At 40.3% G+C, this 26215-nt stretch overlaps 1 protein-coding gene across 1 annotated transcript; it reads right to left on the reverse strand.

Moving 5' to 3' along the window:
• Positions 1–33: 33 nt before the first annotated feature.
• On the reverse strand, positions 34–25339 carry LOC124110304. Its single transcript, XM_046469553.2, has 3 exons — positions 24100–25339; positions 1911–2093; positions 34–894 (listed from the first exon to the last, which is right to left on the reverse strand). Exons 1-3 carry the CDS (start codon positions 24214–24216, stop codon positions 730–732), a joined length of 465 nt encoding a protein of 154 aa, XP_046325509.2. The 5' UTR covers positions 24217–25339; the 3' UTR covers positions 34–729.
• Positions 25340–26215: the final 876 nt, after the last annotated feature.

Consider the following 26215-nt stretch of genomic DNA (forward strand, 5'->3'; position numbering starts at 1 on the left):
ATGTTTGTCTCTTGCATCATCAATGGTCGCGACAGCAGTAGAAAGAACATTTATTCACTCACAAGATTCAGAGACATTCACACAAATGATAGACTCGTGAAATCAAAAATTCAAAACAGCAATAGTTAATCGAAATATCTATATTTACAGTGTCCTGGTCGATATGTCCCACACGCCGTTGGACCATAGTTAAATATATCAGGAATCACTATTCAAAACGTGTCAGTAGAAAACTGATGATGTCATCTGCTCACTTGTCACTGCTATACGCGCATTTCATTATATCGTTCTTGCTGAAGACACAATTCACTTTAACTTGAAAATTCCTCATTTGTTTCATATGATATTTCGTCGTTCGTCGTGTCTTATTCAACTTCTTGTGAATGGCCTTATATTGTCATCCAACTGTTCGTCATACAATCCACAAATACGATCGGTGTGTCCGATGAATATGCATTTGCATATGTCTTCATTACAGTTGTTTGTGTTGGCAGTCATGTGATGCAACGGGGGAGTGCGGCGATGGAGGGATGTGTATCCAAGCAATGTGGTAAAGTGATACTGCAGCTTTGAGAGCTCATTGAAAATATTCCTTTGTGTTGACGCAAGTAACAGCTCCAATAGTACAAAATCCAAATACAGAATACAAACATCACTTGGAATGGAAGTCTATCACATACATCACATACCATTCGACTGTAAGCATTTGTGACGGAGGCACACCCTTGGCTACCTGGCAATACATTTCACAACCATAGCAGCATCCCACTGATTTAAAAGAATGTCAAATTTAGCATCCTCACAACAGACACGTGGTGCGTGATCTGGATCCTGATTGGATGTCCTCACTTCTCCACCAGCCCGGTAGCATAAATGACGAACTTCAGACCTAGGCTGAAACAAACAAAGAATATTTTGCACTTTTTAGGGTCACCTTATGTCATCAATATTTCATAGTGATTCCTTCACACATAATTATGATACAGTCGGAACCATGCCCTGGACACTTATGACATTTCGTACGGTAATGGAAAAAGAATCGCTTTCATGTACATGAAAAATAACGTGATCGAAACGATGAAATCAGAGATGATTTATAAATTTCAATTTCTCTGTTATTTCCAGCAACGATTACTTGATAGGACATGTACACATAAAGACTTCTACACAACTATGCCACCCCTACCCCAAACCCCCAACATGATTGAAAAAGGTACTTGCATCTCACCTGAATCGAAATCTTGCATAGAGAGAATAATGAAGCTGAATTCATTATCATCTTTTCATTGTTACTACAGCTTCTAAAGTGTCACTTACAAACACGATTTCAACGTATCTGAACATAGAAAGTCAACTTCCTCTTACGTTTTACTTTACCAAATAAGTGTTGAGAATAATGTACTATGTTGTGGGTGAGTGGAATTTTTTATATCACCTTAGCATTATTCCAGCATTATTGCCAGCAGTATCATCCCGGGGGACACAAGAAATGGGCTTCACACAAACGAACACGGGTCTTCGGCGTGGGGAGCGAAAGCCTTAACCCCTAGGTTCCCCGACCGCCCCGTAGCCCACTCTGTGGCCCCGTAAAGGAACACACATTTTTTCATGTTTGCGGTAATGACCATCCTATAATAATCGGGACGTGAACTATTTGTTTTTTTTCGTCTGAAAATACAGCAACTGTATCATTTCCGTTTTTCTCAGTTTTTCGTACATACTCTTCTGTCAAGTGTTGTGTTCACTTTTTTGCAATTATAGCCTCGGCAGCTAGGTCGATAACGAACTGATACTCACTCTCGTTCACCAAAGGAACAATGAGTCATCATGTTTTTTTATATGTCGCTTCATTGCATATTTGCAAAATAACTCATACGAACAGCAATTTAATCAAAACTGAAAGTACCCACCATGCAACGAAAACTGAATCCCAGTGCGACATCCACTGGAACGACTGCCACAGTCTCACTATTGTTACAACATATCATCTCTGAACACACTATCGTAAAGTCAGCATTACTTGTGGCATATCCGAGGATCCCATTGCAGCATCTGTCATTCACTGTAATATTTGGAGTTGGCAACGCAGTAGTCTGAAAATATACATGAATAGCATAAGCACGTGTAACATGTATGCATATAGACTAACACAGTCTGTGAAAACATTTCTTTAAAGTAATTATATTTTTATTTTCTTAAAAAAAAGCTTTCCTCTTCTGCTGTTGGTTTGGTTTAGTATGATCTCGACTTGCCTAGCTTTTAGTAAAAAAATATCTATCTATGTTCCACAATCATGCCACAGGTCTAGGATGCATAATACTATTGGTAATACAATTACACCGAAAACTGAATTCATTTTAACTGTAGAACAAAATGAAAATACATCTGTCGTGTAATGGGGTGAACACATACAAACTAAATTACCTCTCCAAAAATACCATGATAATGTAATAATGATATAATAGTGACTAATCACTATCTCATGAGTAATCTACATATTGGTGCTTTTTAATCAGTGAAGCTATTTTGAGGGTGGCCTTCCATTGAAATGTCCAACTTGTATTCAGATGGTAAAGCCGCATCTCGAGATAGAGCTTCAGCAGTGGCGTTGAGCAATGATCAAAGAGGCAGGAAAGAGATACTTTGTAATCGGACGACTGGGCAAATCCCCTGAGGATGAAGTGTGTTATCCCTGTTGTATCGCTCGCCACTACGACTGGGCTGAGGTAAACATGAGGAGCAATGGGAAGCTTTAAAGGATTCTGTACGTAACCTTGAGAATGTGACAGTAAAATACATTGGGACCAAATGTATTAGAGTCTTGGGGTAAAGTTAATGCAATTGTGTTCTAAAACTAGAAAGGCACTGGGAATAGTCAAGGTGTCGTTCTTTGCTTTCTATTTGCAGTCTGAATTCTAAACTTCACGAGGAGGGAGGGGGTGGGGGTATCTGCCCTGCAAGTTGGCAGTAATGGCCATTAATGTATTAACGCAAGAAGCACATGTACAAGTGAGTTGGATGAAACTGTTTAGTGACTTACTAATTAATAGTGACTCATAAAGACATGCTTAGTAAAAGGATATAGCAGGAATCGTACAACGGAAATTTGAGATTAAGGAATTGGTTTTGTCGCTTCTATTTGGTACAAATCAGAATGAATGCTCTTACTAACAATTCAAGTGGTCTTAGTTACAACCACCTCTGTCAAACAAAATTCCACATCTCCATGTCATATACACTATATATTTCTTCATACTCAGTGTGGCGACATCGTTATTGGTTCATAACGAAAAGGCTTCAGGCAAGGCGAACTTAGTCGTACAGACCATTGTCCTTTTTATGAGGTGAAAGAATATCAAATGATCTTTTTCTACTAACCCCTGGTTTCGTTCTAGAGATATTGTTCAGAAGTATTTCAACTTTATCACGGTAAAGGACACCAATAATGGACTCCACATATTCTACACAGGTATGAAATCGAACCCGGGTCTGAGGCGTGACGAATCCCGAATTTGTACACACTTAGCTAACAGTAACAAAACAAACAAGCCATAAACATGCGGTGATGTCTGGATTACTGAGTAGATTCAGGTAACCACAGGCGGGAGGTAAAGATCATAATTGACAGTGAGCCAGTGAATAGTGTTTTACGCTGTGGTCGGAACTTTTACAGTCATATAACTTATGTATCTTTTATATCACAGCTCAAGACACATCTCTTCCCTGAAGCATATAACTTGCATGAGGCAGACAGGCAGGGTGAGAAACTGTTCTGGGGCACTCTACCACTTTGCATTTGCTACCTGTATATGTATTGTTTTAGATGTAGCGCTCCGAGTGTTGGGGGGCTAACGCAATATAAGCACACATTATTATTATTATTATTATTATTATTATTATTATTATTATTATATTAAAAATATAAAATGCAGCAGAGAGGGTTTGGGTGATCCTGGCACAGTCAGGCTGGTTAGGCTCATCATCAGTCCCGGGCCCTTGCCCCTTCTACACGTATCCCAGACTGCGAATTGGACTTCTCCCACGAAGCGCTGCCTAGTCAAACCCAGCCGGAACTTTTCGGTGAATGTGAAGATTCACCAACACTGCAGCCTTCTGCAATATTGAGTCGAACAACTTGGTACTTGGGATGCAAGCGTGACATTTCGAAAGCGAGGTCCGCATATTTGCCATGTTTTTCCCGAATCTTGTCAATCACATTGGTGTCAAAAGGGACAGAAAATTCAATAATAACAAGGATTTCATAGGATTTATCAAAAAGGACAAGATCAGGATTGTTGGCTTGGATACGTCTGAGGCTGACCCATTCCTAAGAATTTTGTATTTATCATCATCATCATTATGATTATAATTTTTATTTATGTTATTAAAATATTCGAGTCAGTCATATCAGTGGTTGAAAGCACGGGCACTGATCGACCTCATCGGGGAACGCTGGCACAACATTAGCCAGGTCAAACATTATATAATCCAATGGTCGTCATTATCCGTTCCTTGCAACAAATTGTAGGTTATTGGTGATGATAAACACGATCACATATTGTAACCACATTATCCCAATTTTAGTCGCAGCGAAAACCCAAGGGAGTCGCAGCTACTGTACACGTGACATCATGCTTCTTTCAGCAGTATCAAGACTACCCTTCATTTGAATCTGTATGAAGTTTAGAACCGGAAACATATCTAACTTCATCAATTGATAATAAACAAAGTGTGAGTGAGTTTTTCGCCGATGTGAACGCTATTTCAGTTACATCACGACGTGTCAGCTTGATGAAAACGGGCGGTCGGGTAGCCTAGTGGTTAAAGCGTTCGCTCGTCACGCCGAAGACCCGGGTTCGATTCCCGACATGGGTACAATGTGTGAAGCCCATTTCTGGTGTCCCCCGCCGTGATATTGCTGGAATATTGCTAAAAGCGGCGTAAAACCAAACTCACTCACTCACTTAATGAAAACATGAAGGGAAGCAGGTTGTAGACGTTAACAATCTTTTCAAAACCCACGAGCACAAATATGGAGCAGAACAAACAAGAAACATAATCATTGTTGACCGGGATTCCAATCAACGATCATAAATTCCTGGCACACCCAAGGGACGTAACTCAAAAGAGGTTAAGGAACATACGATATGTTCGTAAGGCTGTAGTGAATATGTCATGGCTGGTGGGTTTACAACACATACATATGTAGCAGTCTTCAAATTGATGGTGTTCTTCAACTTATTTTGAGTAGTATATATTAGTACATATACAATGCAATTAGTAACTGCTATACAAACTCATGCTGTCTTTATCTTACTGTTTCTTTTATATGTCTGAGACATTCCATGGTCACTGAGCATACCAAAACGTATATTAAGTCAGCGTCACATTTAATTATGTCTGCATTTAAATTAAAGGCATCATATCACATCGTTACTATAAGCGAGCCGGTTCAATAGACATCCTCACAGTAAAGTCATCTTTGGTATGCAAATGTCGACATTTATCAAAGCTAAACGCCTTTAATACCAGCTAAACTATTTTTTCCAGTTAACTGGTTCATCTCAAGGGACGACTGGTGTGAACGCTCGCAAATCTCCCCAGGCACAAGCAAATGGAGAAGAGAGCGGGTTGTGTCATTTGAGACCTGATGAAGCAAAATTGTGTTACACGATCTTCGCCGGAGATGCACCGTCCTGGCCAGACAGCCAAAGGGACATTATTATAAATTTCAGAAGCAGAATATATTGATTGACACTCGTGTATGCAGTTTCATTCCTCCAGCAGCCATGCCTGATAGTCCTTCTTGACCCGTGAGACCTTACGGCGATATAAGAACCACCGCGGATCCACAGTAAACCTTTGCAGGTATTTGCTTTGAGATCTGATGTCAAAGGAGTCATGACTAGACACACTTATGTCGCGATGATGCGTGGTGGTGATCATACAATCGTCGTATCTTGGGATGTTTGAATTGTTCATATCCACTGACACAATATTGAGTTGAAACGAAACTTGTATCTTGGGCTGCATTGATTCATCATAATACTACACAAAAAAGGCAAAGAACATCCGATTCTTTTCAGATGAGAATAGTTTATGTAGGAAAAAACTGTAGTCATATGAACAAATCGGGTGTTCTTTTACTGCTTTTAAGAAGAATACATGGGCAAAACATGGATGTGCGTTCCTGGCTGAAACTTGGGTGAGGTGAAGTATGGTTTAACGTCGCGTTCATGATTATTGCACCTTAAAAGCAAGTGTTTGGCTACTGGTACTAGTCCGGACTAATACCCGTTTTACAGTGCTAGCTCACCGAGATACCATGTCGAAGTTTAACATGGATACCCCACACAGATACGGTATACTGACTCTCAGCCGGCCAGTCCTTGTTCGATCCCCTTAAAGCCGAGCGCCGGGCGGGGTAACAGCAAGTACCATCTTTAATCGCACATTGGTATGACGCAAACCACCGACCTTCCGCTCTCCACACATGTTCTCCATCTATGACCACAGAGGCGGACTTGCATTTTGGGTTGCATTGATTGTACTTCTGTATATACATGGACACAACAGGCATTGATCTTGATTAAAATGACAGGGCCCCGGTCCACTAATCGATCGTCGAGCTAGGGTAATCGTAACATTGACTAACGACGGTCGAAGCCACAGATCGCTTTAAGGAAAAGGGTCTAGGGTGTATCTTAAAATGATAGGTGATGAATGTATATATGTCAAATGTATATTTGATTTTCAGTGAATGTTCGGCAGAGTGTAATATTCCACAAACTTAAAATACATTTGCTAATCATTTATTAATCATATATCTTGATACGACTAATGCGTGATACTGATTGAAAGAATGACTATATTCATGTACGTCATGACAACATCGAGTTCTGTTTTGTGTGATCATCTTACAGCTTTTTAAAACAAGACACGTCCTGGACATAGTGTGTATTAAATCCGAAATATGAACGCATGTTGAGATTCATCTGAAATCACATTCACATGGACGTATGTCTTTTTCGTGCAGCTAATTCCCAAACAGAACCAGTTAAACCGACATGTTACATTCTGTGACAAGTAAAATGAGAAATGGGACCCGTGCAAAGAGCATAGGTCACACAAATGTGACGTTATATAACACTGGCATGGAGAAAAGACGCATTTGAAAGACTGATTGTTCCGCTAGATGGATTCCCGGTACTCGAAGATCTCTTGACTGTCCCTGAGGCTAGTATCCTGTTGTATCAAGTGTAGGGCAACACGGCAACATGGGACGATAACGTTAGTGGAAACCTTTTAGCACCCCACGGGCAGCTGTGGTTGTAAAGTATGTTTACTCCTCATAGAACAACATGGGGCATATGCTGTTAGGATTCCCATGTCGTGCAAAGACTTGGTTTGTTTAATTGCTAGAAGAAGATGAAGAAGAAGATGCTAGTAGAAGAAGAATTACTCATCTGATGTCAAAGATGGCTCGTGTTTACCTCGGAGTCTGTACTTTTGAAAGTAAGCTCCTGAAGCCGGTAATCTTTAATACATAACAAAAAGGTTTAAACTATTCGCGTTGTCACAATTATCTTTTACAAGAAGTACTCATGTCAACTATTTCAGCTGAATGACGCAGACAGTCTTGAAATAGGTTTCCAGTTGTTACACGTCGACATCCTCGAAGTGATATGAGTAATGAACGTCTCGAATCGCGTTGCTCATATCAACCCTGACAGCGGCAAAACGCTACAGCACGAAACTGTAGGCATACTGTATAACGGTTTAAGTGAAGAAACTTGACTTCCCACTCTTATAACAATGCTCCCAGATTGCCTCCTCCAAGCTCATTTAAGATCAAAGTATGGAGGGATTTGCACACCCTTCATAAGGCTTCTTGAATCCCTATTGGACAAGCACCGTTATTTTCAACAACTGTCTGGCGCTAGCCCTATGCCGGTATGGCACTAAGGGCCCCACGGGTATAACACATGAAAGACGCGCGTCGGCAATGCAATAAAGACCGTTCTATCTAAATGCAGTTACAAGGGGTTCAATAGATATATATCTGGGTCATGTCTCGGAGGGTGAGTATTGAACTGACATTACATAACAATAATTATAAAATGCTTAGTTGTTGGTGATCGTTGGCGGGATACTATCATTTATTCGTCATTTCTCCATGGTAACATGAACTGAACACTATCTCTGTTTAACTTGTACTCTTGTATCCAGATCTGTCTAAATGGGCCGTGTATAAGTCATAATCAATATAGTAATGATTCTGATTCAAATGGGTCGTATTACATTCATGAAATGATTGAAATTAAAGCTAGACGTTAGTGCTGCGTGCTGGGAAGCATATTAATAAATAATACACGGCATGTGAAGCGTGAAATCAACATTGATAACGACATGCGTTATGAAATAGACCCAGTGTTTTTCAAATGGAGATTTCAAACATGGTTATAAGTGAACCAGTTAGATTGTGGTTTTAATCAGGAGATATCAACTGTTACAATATGTAAAGCGATGGCGTTATATGGTCGAGTGTTACAAAAATATTTCTGCACATAGTCTCATTATTTCACTTGTTTGGTTTGCGCCTCTTTGGAACAGCATTTCAGTCAAACTAAAGCGTGTCAGTTTGATGTTCGGGGTGATGCAGATCTTAGATGTGAATAACAATGCCGAAACAACGAGCACGGGTAAACCTTATAACATAATCTGGGCGAATCTGAGATTGGAACCCGCCATCATAGGTATCTAGCACTCAAATCCCTCTGTAGACTTTCGAAGTTTTATCAACTACGATTGTTTTAAACTTTATTGGCAAATTATTAAAAGAAATGTCTTTACGGCCAGCTTGACTAATGCTGAGTGCAAAACAGCCTTAAACAACAAACAAACCAAAACATGTCTGAAAGTAACTCTCCTCCAAATCTAAACATATTGAACATTTTATTCGGAAACCAGACGTCAACAATTTTCACTTAACCTATTGTGGTCCATCCAAATGCATTAATGAGCGTACATAAGCATCAGGCCATGGTTAACGGAAGACTCGCCATTGTATAAAGTAGTCTCTCTCGAACCAGTTGAGCTCACACCCTTACAGTTCCTGTCAGGTTTGAAGTGAAATAACTGTCATGACCCGTGGTGAGTCCCAGGAGACATCACGAATTGACACGTGCAGAGCTCTTCTGTAATTGTCGTGACAGGCGAAAATTGTCTAAGGTTATTTTCTTCATTGTTATTGCTGAAGGCTAGACGGGAATGCAATAAGATCATAGTTTACAGTTTTAGAACTGTATCGATTTACATCGTGGCTGGCAAGGCATGCTCCTCTTCGGCTCATGTTTGTTAGACCTTGACCTTCACGAAATATAGTGGTGCATATAGATGATGATGAGGTTGGCGTAAAACCACTCATGTCTGCACAGTCGTGATCACTCTTCGTTCCCTGCATCAATGATGCAGCGTGTTCACATTGAGCAAATTGATATATGGTAACAATCATATTATACCGATATTAGGGACACGCAATTAAGATATATCTTTCAAATATCCATCTCTTTCTTGGACATGGCAACACCATCGACGATGCACGAGAGGGCGAGTTCTCACTGTCTCATGACATTTACAGATGTTCTGTGGCGGTTCTGTCACACCTGCTGCGATAATTTGAGGGAGTGAGTTGGGGATAATTCCGCATTGAGCAAAGTTTGAGTTATATTATGTCGTGTGAAATGAAAGTGTTTTCTTCAGTGAAAAGTCTCACACGCAGGTGCGTGGTGCTGACAGACCACTCATCGATTCGGAGCATATCTGGAATTTAAACCCACAATGGTGGAAACAAAGTGAGTGAGTGAGTGAGTGAGTGAGTGAGTGAGTGAGTGAGTGAGTGAGTGAGTGAGTGAGTGAGTGAGTGAGTGAGTGAGTGAGTGAGTGAGTGAGTGAGTGAGTGAGTTAGGATTTAACATCACATCGGCAGTATTTCAGCCATATCGTGACGAGAAGTACATTAATAATACATTATATTTAAACTACATAAAAACCTGTCAACGATGGACAGTAAAATGACTAGATTTATCACAGATTATATTTAAAACTAGTAGATAGCCATACAAATATAACACCATACGTAACAATACAAGATAAAAATGAGCTATAGATCGCCAGCCACTGACGAAAGATCAACATGCTAGGGTCCATGGGGACTTACAGTACTTTTGCTACATGCATGGACACCAGCCGGATTTACACCATCCCTTCAGCTGTTGGCAATTATTGACAAAGTTAGCAAACATAAAAACAACACATATGCTACGATTAAAAACGTGATAGAAATAAACATACATTGGAAAGACGTGGTCTTACATACCCTCTCAGGGGGACAATAATTTTACACTACTTTAACCCCCTTTGATTCACTGATCCGCTTATGTTGATACCACCAATTTTCACACAAAAACAGGTCGTCGTTAATCTAAAACAACATACATGTATTGTTTAAGTTTTGCAATTAATCAGATTACAGGATGTGTTTTGAAAGCGACAGACCGCCTCCGTGGTCTTGTGGAAGAGTGTCCACCCGAAGAGCTGAAGGTCCTGGGTTCGATCCCCGGCCGCGTCATACCAAAAGACGTTAAAAAGATGGTACTTGTTGTTACCCTGTCTGGTGCATGGCATTAAGGGGCCAAAACAATGACTGGTCGGCTCGGGGTCATTATACTGTGTCGGAGTGGGGTAATTATGTTAAACTGCGGCATGGTATCTCAGTGAGCTAGCACTATAAATCGGCACCAGTCCGGCCTAGTACAAGCACACACACACACACACACACACACACACACAGACCCACGTGCATGCACGTCGCTAAAGAAGTGGAATAATCTTGAACCCAATTTCACCTCACCTTGAGAGCGACAATTCATGGCACAATTTATTCTGTATAAGCCTGTGTTTATGGATCACATGATACAAGGAAAAAGTCATTTTCGTCATTGGTACGTCAACTCTGGAAATGTCCTCAATTTGTCTTTTATAAAACGCTTACTCAGGTCTTATAGGCTGTAGCCCTAACCAAGCCAATTACGATTGAGAATGCTCTTTTACATATTCGTAGAAAGAGTGTCCTCAAATGTTCTGAAACGTAGACATGAAGTCAAAGGCTGGCGCTAAAAGGCTGTAGCTTCACATTATGTGAAAGCTGACTATTGGAGAGTCACCACCTTTGTCATACAGTCTTGTAGATAGTTTGTTGATAGTTTGTTGTCACTCTGAATCGTTATGCATAGATACAAATTTGAACCAGACGAAAATGGTACACTGGTGTCTTTTATTTCGAGTTCTGGAGGATAAATACAGTGTTAGGGAATTGACTATTTAACCAATTATATACATGTACCAGACGGTCATCTGTTCGGCCAAATTTCGATGTTTTGATTTTAAAGAAACAGATCAGAAAGGATGGAAGCTAAATTGGTGCCATGGGTATTTCCCAAATGTCCTATCCCCAAATTGCACATAAATTGCATCTGTGGGGGAAGTCCAGCATTTCACATATTGGTTCTGGAATCCAGTACGAAAAGGCATTTCCATGTCTTCAGGTTTTAGAGTCAAGTCAAAAGAAGGAAGTACTGTTGCGTGGTTCTTGCTTATTTCTTAACCGTCCTTATATGGGGCATTATTTGATATGGCACGCAAACCAAACGTTTTGATCACACAATTAAAGTAAACACAGTGATGGTTACATGCGAGAAATGTTGTTTCGAGCCTTGCCAAAGGCTAGAAACATTTCATGTCGGGAAGCCAGATTTTGAATAACTGCTGATTTTAATAAAAAGCGTTTATTCCAATTCTGCTTCCAATTTTCCGTGAAATTCTACCACTATTAGTATGCGTCCCTTTAAAGACATCATGATATAGTGTTCATATTATGCAAACCATGGTTGTGTCTTGCCAGTTATGCATACGTTTTTAGCACGTGTTATTGAAACGTGTTGTGTTTCCATTACAATAAAAGGTATTTCAGTTTGTCAACACTTCACGTATCAATTCATCGCATTAGCGCTCAAAGTGTGAAGGAATCAGTCGTCTCACGGATAGTGGAAAGTTCTATTTGTCACTCCCTCCATGATGAATTGTGCTCTGGGTATCACACAGAAGAAAATAGGTCAATGTTATTTGGGGTTGTGGAGAAGTCAATTTTTAGTGTTGGCTTGTCACGCCAAATGCCCGGTTTCGATTCCTCATTTGTACAATGCCTGACATCCGCTATTGGTGAATCATGTATTTTTGCTACAAGTGGCACAAACAGCAACTCAGGCATTTATTCCGCAAACTGCTATCAAAGAACATGTCAGTAGGGACGTTAGGCGTTCCACGGTCTTTTGACCATCGATAGGTAGGTCCAGACTTGTAAAATGGTTCTTTCCAGTTGAATTGCACAGACTGAAACTTCGCACGACTGGAGAAAGATTCTGGATACTGGAACAAAACGTACGCTACGTGTACCCTACAAATCCCAACTCAGCATTGCGATGATTTGATTCCCAAGAGTTAAAACAGCTCATGAAAGCGCTTCACAGTCTGGTTCACTACAGTGAGTCGCTCTATACCAGTCTTGTTTGCTCAATACTGAACACGACAACATGAGGAACGTGTAAAACAAGTCAAAACTATTCTGCTCCTTGGGGGTAAATCGATATCCACTGACAGAGTTAAACGACCATGAATCCTGAGAGAATCTTCAATGAACACATTAAAGAAACATAACATTTACTATGTTTTGTGTGTGCTGTACTTAGCTCGTGGCAACTGTATGCTCGTACAGCGTAATCATTTTGTGTGGTAATCAGTTTATGTTTGTTGGCCATAACCCGCCGGCAATTAAGCGGCAGGCGAAATATGTTGTGAAGACTTTTACCAATTAATAATCCGTTCAGAAGTAAAATACAAGAATTATTGAATCTACAAATTCCGTTTGGTTGCAGACAGCATTGTCAGCATCCCCCAATCTCAAGGGAGTAATTGGATTTATGCCAGTCGACATGACTCATAACGTAAAGGCAACTTGTTTAAGTTGACAAATAATTACATTAGCAAAACTGTTATGTGATTTAACCATACACTTCCCACACAGTCCTATATAATTCATCTCTGCAGACGGTTATTGAAAGCGAGTTGTTAAATCAAGTATTAACATTGCGTTTCTGTCCCTGCTGTGAAAATAGCATCTCCTCTGGTGTTGTGAATTGCTGTTTCCATTAGCGAAACCTATTAAGCTAAATAGAGGGCCGTTGTATGCAAAGCAAATCGGTATAATTAACTCTCTTGTGGTTGTGGCCACACAAGCACTTCACAAACAAGGCATGTGGATACAATATGTGAAGGTTTTGACATTGTGATGCCTGGTTTCATAAATTCTGAAAATGTCCTTATCTCAGAAATACACAACATATTATTTGCATATTGTTTTTATTTTACCCTTCTTGTTTAAACTAATTTTGAGAAGTAACAATTTCAATGATGGCTTGTCCACGGCATTACAGTTCCATTAGAATTGAACGAGAAAGTTAACGCCATTATGTTGACTTCGATATCATTAAAAAGGTCCAAAATAGTTAATAGCTTCGTTTCGTTGACCCAACCTGATGATTCCATTCCTAATGGTTCTCCTGCTAAAAATGAAAGTGTTCAGCGCACAGAAAATGATATTAAAATATCTAAGACCGTACGTTGGTGGACCCAGTTGGCATAAGCATACGATACAATACAGCTACAACTACGGCTTAAAAAGCGTTCCTCTGCTTTCCCCTGCAGCAATGAACTTTCAACGTGGGCAAAAATGCTTGGCTCTATCGAGAATAGATGAAACATATATTGATTAGCCATATCCTCATCTTCTGACGTTCTTAGCCACGATCAGTTTCATTAGGTGTCTTTTAGAGAAAAGCACTTGAGATTTGAACAGAGAAATATTCCAGAGTTCAGTTACCGGCTACTTGAACAACTGGTATTACAAAAAGTGCAACTGGTTATGCAATCTACGAATCTCAAACAATGATAATATTTCAACTTTTTATGTTATTTGCTTGAAGGGACAGGAAGGGCTACAACACAGACCGATGTATTACAAGTTTTGATCATAATGGAAAATATGTTTTCTTCTTTTTTTATCCAGAATGACACCCAGTGTTCTCAGACATATAGCTTATGTAGTCTCGAAATATGACAGTTGGTGTACTGAGACGGTCACCGGTACATTGGCTTGTTAAGTAAACTGTCGCGAACATATCATGTTCGTGGAGCTTTGCTGATCAGCCACATAGGTGTAGTCGTACTTTGATAATAATGTGAAGACAATGGTGGTTTGGGAGATATTCACTGAAATAAAGGTTAATACTGTAACTTTCATTTTCTTGAAACAGGGAGCGATCGCAGTTGGCTATGGTACAATTGATGAACAAATACCTTAAAATCCGAAAGAACCTCTAACGTTACACTAATATGTTTGTGTATAGGTTTGTGTATCTATTGTTTGGTCATCTATGTGGTGTTCAGGTACGTACTGATCTATCCCGACTTTCGCCATACATGCTAGAGTGCGTAGAAATATTTTTTATGGTATTACTTCACACGTCTAGTTTTTGTCCCGTTCCCTGCCCTGTCAAAGTTTTCATCTCCAATACGGGGTGCACGGGTGGCCCAGTGGTCTAAGGCGCCGCGATTCGCTGTGCAGAGTTGCGTCCCTTGGACACGCCAGAAACCTATGATTGTGAGTTCGAATCCCGGTTCGACCATTTTATGTATTGTATCTAGGTTTGTCAGCACCATACTCGTACTCGTGGGTTTCACCGAAGTGGTAAACGTCTGAGACCTGCATCACTTCGGGCTTTCCTCCCACATGAAGCTGACACTCCGTGATATAACTGGAATACTGATAAAAGCGGCGTTAAACCCACCTCACTAACTCACTCATCTCATCTCCAATACACATATACATTTTATACATTCAAAAACTAGATGTTGGTTGTTTATTGAACTTAACATTTTTAACATGACTGATACGTGGTATTTTCAACTATGTGACGTCATTTCAGTTCACTTCTCCGTTACACAGCACATGGTCTATTCAGCATGGTTTCACCAAACATGAATGAGTGAATAGGGCATTACGATGCGTAGTAGCAATGTTTCAAAAGTATCATGGTAAATTGGGTTCAACACATTGTACCAATGTCATGAATCGAACGCAGGCATTTGGCATGATTCGACAAGCACTGTATCAAGGCTACCCCACTGCTCCGAAACGTAATAGAAAATATGGTAACATTCATGCTTTCCATCATCTGCAAGGTAAGTAAAGGCCGGAACGATCACTGAACGTTAGCCACATAGCTAATTTAAAATCCGACTTATGTATATCAGCGTCTAGAGTTTCCCAGAAGAATAAGCCCGCAGTGACTGCTCTTTTCAATATCCGCCTGTATGGTCTTTTATTGACTACAAAATGTTTCAGTCAAAAGTAAATTTCATGTTGTGAGGGTCACCACAGTTAGGTTTATAATGGCGCCACAGACATGTTTCAACAACGACGGAAGATGGAAAGCATTTCCAGAGTCTTTTCAGCCTTCCAGACTATAGTCGTAGAAGAGATTATAAAATGTGGGAGTAATCCCTTATCCTACAGTTACACTCTTTCTATAATACCGGCCCTGGAAGAGACCTTCAGCTTGATGAACAAGCAGTGACAGGGGATTCAACTCTTTGATACGAGTCTTGTTTGTTCTTCTGGGGATATGTTTGGCTACTTTACATGTAAGAATTCATGTTCTATGTGCGTGCCAAATTGGAGTCTAGTGATTTCCAAACAATCAGGTCTACACCGGCCAGACAGGAAAATATAACGTTTACTCGTTGTCCTTATGAGAACCGTTAGCATTATTTCGACATATCGACCACTGGTAAGAAATATCTGACCCGTCAGATGACCGCCGATAATGACAGTCTTGGTCTACTCCAGACAAGTATTAAATGAAAGTCCCATAGCTCTATGTTGGGGTAACATGACAACATCTATTCTACCACAGAGAGGAATCGTGATGAAAATGCTGTACTAAGTATTACATATAAGACGTGACAGCCTGCGATGTCAAAGTGCATGGTTCAGAACCTTATTTTCCGTACGAATGATAAGAAGTAGCGCATACAAAGTTACCATATGTTTATATCGCCATGTATGACAAAATCCCAGTCAGCAAAGAGAGAAAGTGGTAAAATAATCGATCATATTTTTTTGTAATTGAGGGCATGAGTGAAACTGTGAAATTATGGCAAGTCATGAGAACGACATTTTCGTAAGGAACTTAAGTGTTAAGTTATATGAATAATTTTGGAAATACTGGAAAGAAAATATACGTAAGTACATCGAGTATAATGTCTTGAAGCATTACATGGCATAGTCTGCCTTTCATATTAATCCCAGGCCCCGTGAGAATAATAGACGGTCGGTCTCCAAATGGGATATTATTTACATTTCTGCTATGAAGTCCGGATACGCCTGGCCACGAATTCAGTTTAATCTTTGTAGAACCATCTCGTTAACATTATTTCGCTTTTAATAAACAAGCCATCGTTGTGCATGCAAAACACAAAACACAACACAAAACATACTCTTACAGCATTTTACACCCAACCTTTCGGAGCATTCAATGATTGTAGGCTCTCGAGGGAGTCTGAGTAGTCTTTGACATATCCAGCAGAAAGATTGATTCACTGCTTTTCATTAACGTGAGTCGCTTGGGAATATACCTGGTCGGAATCACTAGCATCAGATGAGCAAATATAATTATCCTCTGTACATGTATAACATTGTTCTCGGAAAGTTGCTTGCACAGGAAATTGAAAAGGAAAACTAAAACGAGGAAGGGAACAACTGAACCGGAGTTCTTTCTAGTGCGCCATTGAAAAGTGATAACAAAATGCGTTTTAAACGTTACTAATCAATACAAAGAGAATTGTTTTTCTACCACGCAATATGATTTATTGCTAAAAGAACTGCGGACGATGCGTTTTGATCGGAGTTGTAAATCAACCGTCGGCTGAGGGGGGAAAGTATGAATCAAGTGAAGATTTTAAAAGATTGTTTTTGCAGTAGTTCTATCATGTGGTAAGCCTCACTCTACAGATGCTGCCTTGTTGCGAAATATTTATTTCAGGTCACCTAACTCACCCCGTCAGCATTCACTAGCTTCTATAATTAGTTCCATCCAAACCATTCTAGAGCGAAATAACTAGATCCATAAATACAAAAAGTGTCACATGCGTGGAAGAGCATCAAAGAAGTAGTAGAATATCTAATTTGTAATGCACGACAAGCTTCATACATCTTTAACCTGATATTTCCTGTCCGCTGAACCTGTCATCAGGGTTACTGAAATATGCATGCAACAACTGAATGAGTCTTAGTTTTGTTCCATAGAAATAGGTGCATTCAGTGAAATTGCCTGGATAGAGTAGGAATATTCATACACAAAACAAAGCGAGCTAGAAAAATAGTCAAAGAGAATTAACTAATTACAAACGTTATTAGAGTATGAGTGCAGTTCACGTGTCAAAAGAAAGCGTAGATGAAACGACGTCGTCGATATTAACACAGATTTCAGGACTTTTCATGCCTCACATCCCCATTGGGGTAGGTTATCACACCATCCTTAGCCTTGATGCATCTATGGCTCGTGGTAAGTGTGAGTGAGTATGGTTTCACGCCGCTTTTAGCAATATTCCAGCAATATCACCGCTGGAGACACCAGAAGCGGGCTTCACACATCGTACCCATGTGGGGAGTCGAACCCGGACCTTCGGCGTGACGAGCAAACGGTTTATCCATTAGGCTACCCCCGTCCACGTCTGAAACATGTGTCAGGAAAAATATGAACGAGCCAAATAATTCATATCAGGCACCTAAGCTGGGCCCCGTCTCTAATATCACAATTTGACGACGCGCATAGGGAGCCGGGAACCAGCTTAATCAGACACCAAGGGATAGAGGGCGACTTGCCCTGTCTCGTCACTGTTTAGGTGTAAGGCGTGGTGGGTCTTTGAGCTGTACAAACGGTCACGAATACGCGAAGTTGATCTAGGAGAGTAGATAGATGGGTGACCGTATGCGGGAACATGTGGGGAATAGAACCCGTATCTTCGACGTGACGAGCGAACGCTTCAACCACTGGGCTACCCCACCAACCTGCTTGTGGTAAGAGGTGACAGAAATGAGTCGGGTACCTTGGTTATTTGCCTAACCGACGGCGTAGAGCCTTGCTCATAATATCAACCACTGATTATGTACAGGATAAAGCTGGACTATTGCGAATTGTAACGTAACACAACAAACAAAACACACATAGATCACAATCTATAAAGCATCTTTGGCTCTATAACGTGAACGATACCTTCGTGATAAAAACAGTCTAAATTAAGGTATGGTTTTTCATTAATGAAATACAAGCTTTGGGTGAGCTCTCAAATTTATGCGATCGAATGAATGTTGTTTAACGCCGCATTTACAGTGTACATCACGCACGGAGGCCATGTAAATAATCTAGCATGTGCCATGCACACCGGTGAATGAAGGCGTGAGAAACGATCCACACAACCCCCGGCACGATGACAAGACTGACCGAGCCTACTACCCATCCGATTCGATCTTGTCGACTCCTCCAACTCCTCCAACAAGTACCAGTTCTATCCGAGACTTTGCATGCAAATAAAAAATCAGGCTGATATTGGACTCGAACCAGTGACAAGCGGGCCGTCTTGCTCAGAGATGCAAATCTGTACAACGAATTGAGATCACTCGGGCACTGGCATCAACAGTGTCTAATGTTGGTAATTATTAATTAAATATGTTTTTCAAGTACAAATATAAAAGTACATAGTCAATGATTACTAGTATATGCTAATGAGGTGAGATGAAATGGGGTTTAATGGCATGGCATATAGCGACGTGTGTGTGTGTGTGTGTGTGTGTGTGTGTGTGTGTGTGTGTGTGTGTGTGCTTGTACTAGTCAGAACGAATGCTGATTTTATAGTGCTAGCCCACTGAGATACCATATGCCGCAGTTTTACAAGAAAACCCCACTCAGTATACTGACTCCGAACCGACCAATCCTTGTTTCAGCCTTAATGCCGAGCGCCAGGCAGGGTAACCACAAGTACCATCTCGTAACGTCTTTTTGTGTGACGCGGGCGAGGATCGAACTGCCGATCTTCCGCTCTCCTCCGGGCAGACGCTCTACCACTGGACCAGAGGTGGTGTTATATGCTTACGAAACTGGAACACACGATTAGGGCATCAGTTAACACGCACTACAGTCAAGAAACCACGCTCATAATACACTTAAATAATGTTAAAAGTGCATAATATGAATAAGATTATGCATTTTGTCGAAAAGCGATAACTAACTATTTGCGTTTGTTTCTTGACTTCGGAAAACGTCCATCTAAAATCTAGGGGCAACCTTTCATGCTATTTGAGTTATACCTGCCAGTTTTAGATGTTTCACAACAACCTGCTCACAACCATTCGAATCTTATCATTAGTTCCGTCACTTCAGTTAACAGATAGCTATTTCGTTTTCAAAAACAGGGTTTTGCGCTTTATAAAACGTATCAAAATTGAACTGAATTGAAAATGTATGCCGTCTGTGGTCGACAAAAAGATAGGAGAATAGAGTCTGTAGCGCATGAGGATGTGCCCAATGGTTGTAAAAAACAGCTGTTTCAAGCACACTTTCACAAGTTTCTTAATAAATCTACGTAGAAAGTACTTTAAAGAGTTTCTAATCTTCATTTTCGATCTGAGGATGTCAGATATAAACGAGGGCCGTAAAGAGATTATCCTCTGTGCCGCGTCCTACCGATGATCATCAATTGCAGTCAAAATGTTGAATGGATGCCATTCTGTCCAATGAGACTTAAGGGATTTCTTTACTCCACTCCAAGACAAATCGCCATCACTGTGAATTATGTCCTTGCGTGATGCCCAACATGAAGCGCTAACTAACTATCATTTTTTTTATAAAATGATGTGACGCTTGCATGACCTATTGTTCTGACTTTTTTAAAACACAACGTGAACGGAGAGAGAAAAATATGTTTAGGTAATTGTTATTGTAGTTGTATAAACGAAATAAACAGAACATATTCACAAATATGTAAATGAAGGGGCTAGTACATGAAAGTGTTGATGTCAAATGTGAGTGAGTGAGTGAGTATGGTTTTACGCCGCTTTTAGCAATATTCTAGCAATATCACGGCGGGGGACACCAGAAATGGGCTTCACACATTGTACCCATGTCGGGAATCGAACCCGGGTCTTCTGCGTGACGAGCGAACGCTTTCACCACTAGGCTACCCGACCGCCCCTCTGATGTCAAATGTAACGCACTCCCTTAGTAATGCGTTATTGTCATCAACAACATAACTTGTTATCTTATGTTAATGTTTCATGTAATATAACAGGCACCGATTTGGTCCTTTAAATGTTATTCTGGTGACCAAAAAGAACTTTAAATGTTGTTGCATCTGCACTGTTTCCGATCACAAAGGGTCATTCGGTTAATGTGTTGCAATACAACATACCAATAATTGTTAATGGTGGTCCTCATTACTTGAAGTCAGTCAAACATTGTTTGTAGACTGATCAATGAAGTTTTGTCATGTCTTACCTTGTTTCATAGTCAACTCTTATCATCTTGTGAAATATCAATGCACACAATCTGTTCGCATTGCTTTGATGTACAAGAAACAAATCGATAGATGCAAGACGTTCGCCCAAAATAAAACAATCACAGCCGGCGTCGTTTTCATTTCTAGAAAAATAACAACTTGTATGTGCCTGAAAATGTATGCCTGCACACAGTAATGCCACAGTGACACACCTACAATCTACATATATATCTGAGAACAGTCCAAAGAAAGAAGCCAAAATAACGAAAACCAGACTCACGAAAAGTGCGTTTATGATATCGATTTCTTCAATCTTGGTTTCTATTCGCAATTGTCTCTCACAAATAACCACTTTATAAATCGATTCTTAGCACATTAAGTGAAAAAACTGCACCAAATATCACCTCTAAGCCGTATAAGAGTTTTGAGGCATTGCTTATGTAAAAAGTGAAAATTACGTGTTTTAGCATATATATGCATGTATTCACGAGACCATCCGCCACTGAAACAAAAATGTACAGGACGGAATGGAATGCCTGTGATTTAAAACACCGCAGCCCTAGTGATATTATCTGCTGGAATCGACTGGCTTTGGGGTCGAAACCCAGGTTTGTGTTCTATCATACCCATGCGCGTTGGTTTGAACAAAATGATATTCGTTTTTTAACCGATTTCACTTTCGGCTTTCGACCAACTTTAGACATGCCGTGATATAACCGAATCAGAGTAAGAAGATGCTTTTAAGCGTCACTTATGCAACACTAAAGATAGCATGTCTTTGCGTATTTCTTCCTTTTAGGTGACTAATGTACATGCTCCATACTTTCTGCAGATGCCCACAACAACTTGGATATACTAAACACATTTCCCATCATACAAAACAGGGAATGGTATTTTAATTCTCAGTAACCTAGCTTCATATATATTATTTACTAGTGCATAATATTGACGTGCTCAATAACCATGTCCTCCTAAGCATCCCCTGGATCTGTTTTACATGATAGTTATATATTCCGGACAAATGTCCCATACGTGAACTTATAAGCGGTTTTTTAAATATTTGTATATTTTATTTATGTCTTAAAGCCTAATAGGAGATACATAGCGTGCGTTGAGCTATTACTCGTTATGGGCCGAGTACTCGATATTCTGACAGATGGGGCCTGAGATTTATTGTCCCCAAATCCTGGAAAAGTATAATTTATTCTCAGGTTTTACGCGAAATAATAAATCGTTCACTGGGCATCCTAGATGTTTTTAGAAACAAGTTTTTAGTGAAATAAATGTCAGCTCCTTCTTTCGGACAAATCAGTGTGTGTACTGACTGAGAAAACAATCCCTTCTGAAACAAGAATCCCAGGACATTAAAAAGCCGTTGCCGTATACAGGCATACAATCCTAGGCAATAGTGATCAGTCTTGGGAGGACCAGAACACCCACGCTCACTGACCCAGTCGTCTTGGCGGTCTTCCATACTTCAGAGGCATTAGGTCAACAAATGGAAACATGGGTTGGCACACTGATCTCTTCTCAGGATCACTATGTGCCTTTATCCATCAAAATTAGTGAGTGAGTATGGCTTTACGCCGCTTTTAGAAATAGTCCAGCAATATCACGGCGGGAGACACCAGAAATGGGCTTCACATATTGTACCCATGTCGGGAATCGAACCCGAGTCTTCGGCGTGACGAGCGAACGCTTTAACCACTAGGCTACCCGACCGCCCTTCAGAATGAGGACCATTCAATAATTAAAACGCTATATATAAGTTAATTACATCACATGTTTTCCTCTGCTTGGATTTGGCAAAAATAAGTATTCCAAAGTCCATTCGATGGACATGTAAATGTGTTAAGTGACCCATTACAATAGTGACGAAATCATTTCAATAATCATTAGAAATATATTGTTGTACGATTCCATATTATAAGCATAAGTATGATTCCTTGAATCACTATCAATTAGGGATGGCACCAGGTGTTCGGTAAAAGTTGAGCTTCATCTGCCCCACTGGTGGTTGTGCAAACTACATCACGAGCATCCTTCTCCTTTCTTATTCAATTATAAAGTTTCACTTAATCGCACAACACCACATGCATGCCATCAACCTTACCTGGAATAAATACAGACAAGTCTCAACGGGACACAATAACAAGAAATATATTTTGAGCAGATTTTCTTTTCCAAAAAGATACAGTTATTAACAAGAAGGGATGTCTATTTCGTTTTGTGTGTCAGAAAATGTTTTCTTTTTCTTTTCAAATTACGTCAGACGGTCTTACCATTAAGCTACTGGTGGTACCATTGGTGTTAAAGGGGTGGGGAACTTCTGGCGACACACAAGAGCGTTCAGAGAAGGAGTATTATATGTCATCTTGTGCTCACAGTACGATAGATCCCTCTTCCTAATCTGCTATTTTGGAATAAAAGTATCGCAAAGACATCCGAATAACAAAGGCTTCATGCATTTGAATCTAAACCAACATCGGAGTTGCATCAGCTTTCACGAATATGCCTCACAAACAATACGTATTGGCAACGACTTTGATCCTTAGCTGTGCGCCACAGGCTTATGGTGTCCTTTGATCATAATATTCCAAATTCGAAAATGCGTCCTGGTATTTAAACATTTATACACTATCTTCCTGCGACAAGTAATATCAGCAACAGGTTGTGCAGACGTTTGACATGTATGAATATACAAGCCTGGTTGGCTGTCAAAAATCAACTTGTCTCAAAACAAAACGTAAAACATATTCCTACCATATTATTGAAATACATCAGGATATTTCTATAAATTGACGTAGCATATTAGTCGATGTTTATACAACTACAGTATTCCAGCATTTTACAAATTAAACATGAATTAATACAACTGTTCACTTCTCAGGAATTTTACGAAAATGATGTGGTATATCCTTATTTCATATCAACATACATTATAAAGACCAAACGCATTGTTATTATATAAGAAAAGTCATAGTGATAAACGAGTGAGAGTCTATGATCTTTTCAAAACTTCCTTTACACTGTTTCAAACTATATTAACAGTCAGTTTAAGACACAGAAAAAAATCGATCGTTTATAATAATATATCGAACAGTTGACATGAATAAAAACAGTTGATAATGTTAAAAATACCATCACTAACAAAACCTCATCAGCCACACGACAACACCGATTTACGCGTTTCCCGGAAGATAAGAAAATAAGGGTCATTAAAAGCGAGCGACCACTTATGAAAGGTGCAATAAATGGTTAGAATTCGATTATCACAAAAGTTAATGATAGTGGCGTTAGGAAGATTGATGTCCATAGCCTGCGTAACTACAAATTGAAGCGAAGTAAGAGCCACACTTTATTACTTACGACATCGATGCCATTAATCCAGGGGAACAGCAACACAACCCATAGGAAGGATGATAACAGAATGCTTGGCCAGATCTGGATCTTAAAATGTCTCCAGATCTTTTCAGGATTTGCCATGTCTTCAGCCGACCTTTCGGCAAATGATTCCACCGCGTCCTTGTCACCTTAATCCGAGCGTTGCAACAAAAGATGCAAATATCCCTCTTGGCTCCCATAAATACATGTTTTACTAAAATAGGAGAAGATTTGAAAGTTTTCGGAAGGGGCAAATCCCACTTGCCCCCTAAATGAACCAGCACTTCACCAGACCAACCATTCCTGTAGTTATATTGCCTACATTAAGAGACGAGCGCTGTTCTTTCAATACAGCCGTAGTTCCATGTGCCCTGGATTATGGTTACCGGCGAGGAGATGCAAAACGTTATATAGAATGTTCTGTCCTCTGACGTCCTGCGGGGAAAATTTCCCCCACTCTCTCCTTCCCCGGTTCCCTTGGACCTGATGCGACAGCGATCAATTCTGAATCGAGCCCATGGGCGCACGTTGATGGTTTGATCTCAACATCGTGTAATTAAAAACATTGGACGACGCAGGGTTTCATTGGACGGCCAAGGGAAATTTCCTCTGGGATAGCTTAAACAAACCCTGCAGAACGGGAAACGATGCCATTAACACCGCGGCTTCGTCGAACCGAAAATTTGTTAATGCATCCCTCGCCTCAATCGCACGATATTGTGAAAGTTCTTCCACTGCGTAAAGGTTCCTTCTATTCCATTTACTGTCACAGATTCGCAAGTGTCCGTTATTCCACGAAACTTGGAAAGACGATGTACCTCAAACCATCATAAGTGTTTTCATTCCATTTGTCAGAAGTTTTCCTTCTCACTCTGTTCTGCCACTGTCTGATTTTATTAGCGAGTCGTCTGCCTCTTGGAAGTGGCGTTTCCCTCTGCAAATGGTTGTCTCTGACACGACACTGCCTTTACTTGCAAACGCCAGGCGTCAAACCAGGCCAGCAGGTTGTACGACTGGCATCGTCAACTGGAAAACACAGGGCCTCTATACGAGACAGCATGATCATACACCGCGCATGTAATTGATTTACTCTCGGGCTAAATCCTTGCGCGCTCCGTTCGCCGTCCCTCAGCATTAAATGCGAAGAAAAGTTGACTCGTGGAATTATTGCAGAGCAAGAGCTAACTGGCTATTGATACGATAATGGCTTGGCAGTGTCGGTGTAAATGTTTGGTGCAGAGAATGGACCTTGAGGCATTATCGGAGCTATCGCAGTGTAATCTCTGAAAAAAGCCATGAAGCAGAGATCGAGGCAGGAGTTACGTCCGAACATTACCGATTTTCAAATTAAACGAGCAAAGGATGCGTTAAACGAGACACGTTTTCTTAGTGATAGCTCACACAGCCGTGACAGACAGAAGATATGGTGCCTGACATTGTTCCCGCGTATAACCTCTCATCTGATGTCGCCTAAATAAAGAAGAAAAAGGTTGATTTGACGGTTCCTCCAAACTCACATATCACGCCACATCTGCCAGCAGCATTATAAATCAGTCAAACCCCCTCCTTATGGAAACACGCGCCTAATTCGTCCCAGAAAGATTTACATAGGGACATTTAATGAGTTAATGTTCTCAACTTTGTTAGAGCATTGATGGGTTTGATTACGGTAGATATACACGCGCTTGACGCACGCTTTGGCATTTTCCAAAAATTTGATACTATTGTGAGTGGCATGTAACAATATCTCGGTCTTATCAGTGCCTGCGGCTGCTTCAAGCGAAAGGAAAGCTCAAATGAGTCCGGTCCTAACCGTTAATCACTTCCCTGTGTGTTGGTCAAACAAGATCAGCTGATCCTAGTAGCTAAGGGACGCAACTCTGGTTACATAGACCCTCCGTGCCTCTCTCACAGCTCTAGCTTAGTCAGTGTGTGATTGTGTGAGTGAGTTTAAAGTTGACATTGAATTTTGTTATTGCAGTATGTTATGAACATATAAATGAACACTATATTCCTACCCCAAATCATTTCTTAACTATCATGAACAAGGTAAGTTCCAACATTTATTAACTTTTGACGCACATCCTGTTGATAAGCCGTT

The sequence above is a fragment of the Haliotis rufescens genome, unplaced genomic scaffold, assembly GCF_023055435.1.
Source record: "Haliotis rufescens isolate VD_foot unplaced genomic scaffold, xgHalRufe1.0.p SCAF_5, whole genome shotgun sequence".
NCBI lineage: Eukaryota > Metazoa > Mollusca > Gastropoda > Lepetellida > Haliotidae > Haliotis > Haliotis rufescens.